At 50.6% G+C, this 8,593-nt stretch overlaps 1 protein-coding gene across 1 annotated transcript in view; it reads left to right on the top strand.

The window, feature by feature from the left end:
• The window catches only part of LOC113206620 (corticotropin-releasing factor-binding protein), a gene marked incomplete in the record, with an annotated part of 29,137 nt that overhangs the window by 15,759 nt on the left and 4,785 nt on the right, over positions 1–8,593 (top strand). Inside the window, 1 exon segment of the mRNA XM_052270463.1 lies at positions 4,083–4,188. Within this exon segment, the coding sequence (XP_052126423.1) occupies positions 4,083–4,188 (106 nt within the window).

The following is an 8,593-nucleotide window of genomic DNA, read 5'->3' as shown; positions in this document are numbered from 1 at the left end:
CAACCCCCCGCCCAAGGCGATCCCCCTCGACTAGTTCCGAAGGGCTGCTGCTGCTCCTTCCTTGCTCGTCGGGGAAACAATATTAATGGATTCGGAAGGCAAAGCCAACCCCATTACATCGTTAAAAAAACAAATTGTAAAAGCTGCGTCGAAACTGCCGTGAAACGACGAGAAGGAAAGAGACGTAGCCACTGCCACCTCCCTTTCGGCCCTGGAGGGAAATGGGAACGTGGTAATAACTCATTATCGACCCCGGAGACGGTAGAGTACTGCTTTGTTCAGGAGAAAATGAGAGAGAACGTCTGTCGCTAAAATAGTCAACCTCTCCTCTAGCTTGCCTTCCCCGCGATCAAAGAGAGATGTTTATAGGGTGAATCAGCCATACCTTGGTATTTTGATGTTATGGACGGGGTAGAACGAGTGATCGGCGCACACCCGCGCGGCACGAAACGGGCACGCTGTACCTGTACCGTCCGGTGGGGAATGCGCTGCGCCGAGGCCTGCGGTGCGGTTCCAAGTAACTCCTACGGTACGGTCCGGCCCGTCCGGCCGCAACTCCCAGCACGTGCACTGCGGCCGCCCCCGGGCCGCCCCCGGGCCGCCCCCGCCGGGACTCCTACCGCCCAATCAGCCGTGGGCCGTCCGGCCGAGCTATGGGCCATTACCGCCAGCCGAAGCACGCGCCCGCACTTAATACCATAGGCTTGGCCGCAGAATCGCGATGAAAAGTTGTCGGTGCGGAATCACATTTGCTTATTTTGTTGTTTGTTTTATATATTTTTTGTTTTGTTCCTTACTCGCTCAGTACTCGCTCTTTGCCAACCAGACAAGAGCACGGCGGCGGCACCTGCAAGACTCGGGGTGGTTCAACCCGCAGTACACGCATGCATGACAAAGGCAAGATGTTGCATACCTAATAACTGTTGTGTTCTGCGTCAGTTCTGCTGCGTCTCTACTTGGTTGTTTTTCTCTTGTTGTTTTCTTAAAGGAATTGATATTTTGGCGTAAAAAAAGTCACTAACTTGATTTTGACTTTTCAAAGGGACCTGGTTAGTTTCAGAAGTAGAACGAACATTACATTTCTTGGGTCGGGACCCCCCGGGGGTTGGGGACGGAGTGGGATCTTTTCACCTTCTCCGTTTGTGCCGTGACCCAATTCTTCAGACAGACAGATGGCCCAGTTGAAGATACTATGGCGAGGCGGATTGAATAGAGAACGGAAATAGGGCCGGAGCCGGGCCAAAAAGAATAAAAACATCGAGAGGGGCGGAGAGGGGGGCAATGAGAATGGGGCCGTTCTAAAAGGGAAAATGGTGCGATCCACGTGACAACAACACCTTCATGGGAGTGCCAACCGGCAACTGGTTGTTCGCACAGGTTGCTCGCAGCACTGTGGAAAAAAGTAGGGAGGTTTACAGGAAAATTTTCCTTGACGCATATTGTAAAATTACAATTTGTAATCGTAAAAATACATGCAGTATGATCGTCTTCAAATCCATTGTCGAGTAAAAAATGTGCCCTCGTAAATTGACAACTTAAATTATAATTCGAGTTTACAGTTTGTTTGTTTTTGTAAATTTACGAGGGTATTTTTCCCAGTGAACGCAAAGCCTCCCACTCCCCCTCATTCCTCTCCATTGGGGTGCGCGAGTCAAGGAAATAAGCGTCCCCTCATCATAATGCGGCTTGTGCCTCACCTCGCAGCTCTGTGATGAAGCAATGCTTGTTACGGGCTAAACACGGCGCGGCGGCGCGTCAGCAGGCGCGGTCAGCACTCTCAGCACTCCGGCACCTGCAAAGTTAAAAAAAAAAAAATCAAGTATGGAAAGTTATTTTAAATACCAGTATTTCAGTATTTAGAATCGTGAGCATATCACGTCACGACAGAACGAAATAAGGAATCAAAGCGGAGTCCCTCCGTTTTAATGCCTGAGCTAATTGGCTTGCGACCCGTGTGCTCCGAGCTACTTGCAGCTTCTCTCCAATAAGGGGGTGGGAGGGGAGGTTTGGCAGGCAGAGAGCGGGAGAGAGGGGGGGGGGGTCAGGAAGTCGCAGGGGAGGGGAGGCGTCACGTTACTTGGCACCACCCTCCCCTCCATTGGCGCTCGACAGCATCTTGCCCTAAATTATCGTCCGGCGGTGTAACTGTAGGAAGGCGGCGCGGGAGGAACCGGGGCCGGGCTCGGGCCCCGCGGCCGCGGCTTAGGCTATTGAGCACAAGTCAAATACGCGAGCAGGGACGCCCGCAGCGCCCGGCGAGAGGATACTGTCGAAAAAAAATATTTGTTCAATATAAATAGTTGTATAGTGGAAATAGTGGTTTCCCATTACGCAAGGACGCAACAGTCGCGAGGTCGATGGAATTGTTCTTAACAGTTGAACTCGACAAAATGTTGATTCTTACTTTTTTCGTCTACCAACGATTGCAGCCAAATAGTGAGAGAAAAGTGTGCAGTTCCAGCACGTATGAGTAAATGTGTGTTTCTATGAGGGGGGAGGATTCGTTATGTGGGTCACAGAGGGTGCACTTGGGCACGGCGCGCGCCGCCGGCGTGAGCGTGTGCGGGAGCGCGGTACGTGACGAGCTTACAAAAGACTTAATTTTTACAAAATTCTCCCCGCTTAAAAAAGAAGAAAAAAACGTTTGATGCTTGAACAGCCCGGCATAGCGCTGCTGAATGGTCGTGGGAGGCAGAGAAAAGAAGAACTCAGCTCGACGAAGAGAGAATGTATACCGCTGCTCAACAGCCGGCCCGCGCCGCGGCAAACCCCTTTGTTTCTCTACTTCGCTCTCCTTTTGGATATGCCGTTAATGAAAGGTGACGATGGGGGGCGTCTTTTGTGCCGAGAACAACGACGCAGGTGTGAACAGAAGGCGTGCCGCTTTTTGATCATAAAACACCATCACGCCCGTGCCATACATTACTCTTGCATTTAAAAAGAAAATCTACCTTTCAGACCTGTTGAGCTTCTAAGTCAGAGACAACGTGACAAAAGTTGGTTTCGAGGGATGTGGAACTGGACACAATATATGTGTACACCGGGAAAAACATTCCGAAACAATTGTGAAACAATCGGATACAATCACACACAATTCGAAACGATCACACACAATCCGAAAGAATTACACACAACCAGAAAGAATCACACACAATCCGAAAAAATTACACGCAATCAGAAACAATTGCACACAATCACAATCAATTAATAATACACAATCATACGATCTAGAACAATTGACTCGTGTTCGGAAACAATCACGCACAATCAGGAACAATCATACAAAATCGGAAACAATCACTCAAAATCGGAAACAATCAAAATTGTTAAAATGATGTCCCAATATTGACCCAACAATCGGAAACAATCAGATACAATCATCAACACAATCATACACAATCTGAAACAATGATTGTCTAGACACAATCAAACCCGGTTGGGTTTTACTATTTTACTATTTCAAATTGCAATTATATGACACACATCGTGGAAAATTTACTAGCACCTCGTATCGACTTTGGAAGTGAAAAACTGACCAGTCACAAACTTCCATCATATTTTGTTAATAAAAAAAATTACAACAAATGCTGTTAAGAGGATATTTTTCACAATGACTCAGCTTCGGAAGTTATAGGCGGGGGGTAGTGGGAGAAGGGAAGGCGGGGGAGGGAAAAAATTTAAGGAGATTGAAGGGGGCAGCGCGGCCAGCATTCAATCATTTGAGTCTCCGGTGGGGTCGCCACACAATGAGAACTGTTTTCCATCTCAATGCACTCCTCGCCTCACCGCAACGCTTTAATATTCGCCCCTCTTCATCGAAGAGCAATGCGCAATGCGGTGATTCCTGTGGGAGATATCCAGTTACCAATGTGCGACTTACAAAATGCGATCCGCGATATCGGAACTCAAACCCGCTTCTGAAGTGTTCTTCAAATTCCCCGAAAACACACAACTTCAAATCATTTTTTTTTTTTAATTCTCAATGTTTTTTAAAAAATTAAAAAAATTCAAGTTTTTCAAAACACAATCATTTAAACAAACGAAATACTTAACCTATTTGCTTTTTGTTGTGTGTGTGCTAGGCGGTGTCCGGGGCGGCGGCGGTCGGACAGCTCGCCGCACTCCCAGCAGACAACGGCTTCCCAACAGGCAGAGCGAAGAGGACCTCAGGGGCCGTGCCCATCACAGGTGAGAACACCACGAGAAGGCGAAAGCCAGCTAATATATTGACTGGTATCTGGACAGACAAGCACATAAACTTCTGTAACCACTATATTGCCTAATCTAATCAATCATTGGCTGTGCCAGTCAAAAATTAGCTGTAAGAGCTCATCCCTTACCTAAATCAGTCGAGGTCTACCTTACTGATGCAGGCAAATCATTACTTCATACAACTTATCTTTGACTGGCACAGCCAATGATTGATTAGAGTAGACAATATAGTGGTTACAGAAGTTTATGTGCTTGTCTGTCCAGATACCAGTCAATATATTAGCTGGCTCAGCGAATCTTTTTTTTTCCGTGATGCCACGATTTTCCTGCCCTGCACGGCTGAAATAATAATAACAATGCAACACTCTGAGAGGTTGGCCCCGAAAAACTTCGCGGCGTTCTTCGTCACGGGAGACACACGATCGGTCGCGTTGTGACCGACTCGAGCGTGACCTCCTCAGCAACACGTGACATTAAGGGCGGGGCAGGCCTGCTTCCCAGGAAACAGAAAGAGAGGGAGAGAGGGGGGGGGGGACACTGTTAGAAAAATTTCTGGGATTTCACGGAGGAACACTCGTGAAAAATATTGCCAAAGTTCTTTGGGATTTACCAAAGGACTCCGTAGATTTCACGTGACGGGTTTGGCTTCGACACACATACACGATTAAAAACTTGCTACCTTTACCAGGTGTTTTAGGACATAAAAATTAGGAACGGAGTCCTCTGGGAATTTCTAGAAGTAGCTTAGAGTGCATCTTCGGGAAATCCCAAGAAATTTTTAACAGTGGAGAGAGAGAGAGAGAGAGAGAGAGAGAGAGAGAGGGGGGGGGGGAGACGCACAATTATGAGTCGTGTCGCTCAGCCAACTCGCGGGACTTGTTCGAGAGGTGGGAACATCGCGATCCAATACGCCTGTGCGCGAGCGCGTGCACGCGACGGCCTTTTGTGGAGGCGGGCTCCGGGCTCCCGCTTCGAACGTTTTCAAACTTTTGGGGTCTAGATTAATGAGCAGTCGGGAACGGGCTTGGCGTGCGTCACCTGTCTCCTTCACACAAATGGTCACGCCTGGCTCCCCTCCCCCCTTCTCTCTCTCTCTCTCTCTCTCTCTCTCTCTCTCTCTCTCTCTCTCTCTCTCTTGCCCTCTCTCGCTCCCTCCCTCTTGGGGTAGGAGGTTTGAACGCTGCTGACGCACGCCCAATCTTTCTCCACACGGAAAGCTGTCAAGTTTTAAACGAACATGATCGACGTCGTTCCTCACCGCAACACCGCCCGAGGCAGTCACGATGGTTAACTCCGGGAACATTATTTTAGAGTATACACCGCTTTCCCCATCGAGAAGGGGGTAAATCGTTTACTCAACTTCTTCATACCGAAAATAATAGTTTAGAAACAGTGAAGTTTACATCACACACACACAAACGTGGGGATCTTTGTGGCACGCCAGCATCGGGTCGTCAAAGGAGAACGTTAAACCATCGAGCAGCAGAAGCGTCTCACACAGTTCCAGAAAACTTAATAACGCAGCAACAGTAATACAATAACACTCGCGAAATGATTCTATGTGAAATGGCAGCGGCAGGCAGCGGAGCGGCGTGAGGGGCGGCTGGCGGCGGCGGGGGGCGGCTAGAAGCCCCTTCTCCACACACGCCGCCGCTCACTCAGAGCAACAGGTGGCCGCTTTGTACCGCCGGCCCCTTCTCTTTCTATCTCTCTCTCCCTCTCTCTGCCGCTTTTCACCGCCAGCTCCCCTTCCCGCCACCAGCCCCCTTTAGGCCCCTCTGCCCCCCCCCCCCTTCTTTCTCTCCCTCTCTGCCACTTCGTCGCTGCGGTGGCGGCGGCGTGTGGTGTGGAGGGTACAAGTCTCATCTGCAGTCGCGAAACTAAAAGCACACACTCGCGCGCGCGTCAACTTGGAAACGGAGAACAAACGTCACCGTTATTAAACCCGAAAGCAACCACATCACAACCTCCTCCCCCTCGCCCGCCCCCGCAGCAGAGGGACGCCGCGCCACGCCAGCGCAGCAACATGCCGCATTATGACCCCATAAACCGACTGCCATTGCCGCGACCCCGGCAAAGCGAGAGCAGAGCGAGAGCGGCCGGCGGGCGGGACAAGGAGGAGGGCCGCTGGAGGCCCGGCACCGCCCCGAAGGCCGCCCCCGCCGTGATGGTGACCATGTGGGCCGAACCAGGCCATGGCCCGGCCAAGGCTGCCGCGCGGGCCTGCCCCTGCAGGGTCGGGCCGCTGCCCCCTGCCCTGGCGCTGCCGACTGCTAACGAGGCCTGCCTATCCCGGCGACTCTCCAATGTCACCGCGCGCTCTACTAGAGGTATAAGATCGGCATAATGATTGTGATGGTTGTGAAAGTTGAAAAACTTAATTCATTTTGCTTAACCAAAACTTTTTCGCACACACCTATTTAGGTTTCTTTGAAAACTTTTATAGGAAATTTATCGGATTGTAAAACATTTTTTCGACTTTCACTCGCGTAAAACCCCTCTCCCTCGCACTACTGGCGACACACCGGACCGCCACGCCAGACCACGCCGCGACAAAAGCAGACGATACGAGTGGGGTCGTCGGCACGCCGGCGCTGAGGAAGCACTTTGGCGCCGCCCCCGGCCCCGCCCGCGCCATGAGCACGAGAGCGTCTCGGGTTACCTGGCGGCGCCTCGGATGAGGAGGAGCTCCCCGGAGGCCAAATGCACGACGCGTGAGGTTGACGCCACACGGCGCATCCCATGGTGATCTTCTTATAATCCCCTGATAATGGGGAGCAACGCCCCAGCACAGGCGTCTCCAGGAGTGCTTAGAGAAAGGGCGGGGGCGGGAAAGGAAACGCGGTGGCCCACAGGCATACTGGAAAAAATGTATTTGTAAATTAACATTTTTTTTTTTTCAAATTTTTCACCAATTGTAATTAACGCATTACGCATAAGGTGTCTTAATAATTTTGAAATATTTCAAAATGTCAATTCACAACGTTATACAACATCTCTCATCCATCGTGAAAATGTTTTCCACAAAACCTACCCAAATAATTTCTACAAAGAGAGTGCCACCAATTACGAGAACTAGTAATCTTTTAAATGAGCGCGCACTCAAGTTGACGCTTCCTCCTCTCTCCCCCTCATTTGCAGAATAATAACCGCAACCATCATAATCACCACCAAGCCAAATCTCCTACAGGCGGAGGGGAATGGGTGAGACAATTTCCTCCGCCCCCGCAGCCCCAAAGGGAAACAGTAACGTTGCCGGGGAGGCACGTGTTTCTGGGCCGCGGCGCCCTCGCGATCCCACCCGCGGCCCGGAGCTGCAAATCGCCTCTGTTAAGACCCAGGAGCCGCAGCGCGTTTAGTATTACGCCGCGAGCGGAAATGTGGGTTCATTAAAAGTGATGCTGAATCACCATGCCGGCCGGGGGGCCGGGCGGCCGCCACACCTCTGCACCCCCACCACCCGGCTATTCCCAACCCGCGGCACCGAAAAGTTGTGATGAATCGCGCGTTGTGGCAAAACTACTTAGCTTCCACGCCGACCTCCCGCCGCGGAGCTTAAGTGCAGCTTCCGCAGCTGTAAAACAGTGTTAATGACGAGCCGCTCAAGCAGAGTGGTGCCTGCGGTGCCGCCGAGCGGTGCCGCGGGTGGTGTTTAAAAGGACGCGGCGAGGTTGTTCAAAAGTCGTTTCTTGCGTGCTGTTGCATGTTGTGGGTCACATTCATTCATACTCACTCACCACACCTACTCATGGGCTGTTTAAATTATACGATGACTTTCACCGTAAGTTACAGTGGAACCCAGGACTATAAATGTTTAAAGAGAGAGCAACGTATCACAAATCCATCATTAAAATAATTTTACAGACCACATTTCTAACGTAAAGTCCTAATGGTTGAATTACAAAACGAGTTGTTTCAAAACAAAACAGAAAGTATGCAAGAAATATGGTGTAAATCAAATTTTAACAGTGTGCAGTAGTCACGTGACCTCTGGGTCCGCGGTGCTGCGGATGATGAGCCCCCCGGCTGGAATACATTACGAGAAGCGCTGAATGGCGACCAAGATTGGAGGGGTGATAGCAATTATCACCCCCCCCCCCCCCCCTTTTCCCAGCCGCCCAGCCGGGCCGGACATGTCGGTGTGGTGTAGTCAACGCCGCAAGGGACAAGAGATTCGCCAAAATAAGCTCTGTGCAAAAAAAACTAAACACGAAACTTAGACATGCAGTGTGCCTATGGCTTTGGAGAACTCAGAACTTGTAAAACTGTGCAAACCGGAGGCTGCGCGCGAAACCCTCCGTAACCCTTTTGCTTTGCTGAATACCAACGTAACAACAACATCAACTCCTTCCTCCCGAATCTCCGGCAGCAGCAGCCCCCC

This window comes from Frankliniella occidentalis, unplaced genomic scaffold (assembly GCF_000697945.3).
Source record: "Frankliniella occidentalis isolate FOCC.00 unplaced genomic scaffold, Focc_3.1 Scaffold124, whole genome shotgun sequence".
NCBI lineage: Eukaryota > Metazoa > Arthropoda > Insecta > Thysanoptera > Thripidae > Frankliniella > Frankliniella occidentalis.
This window is presented reverse-complemented; position numbering and strand designations above follow the sequence as displayed.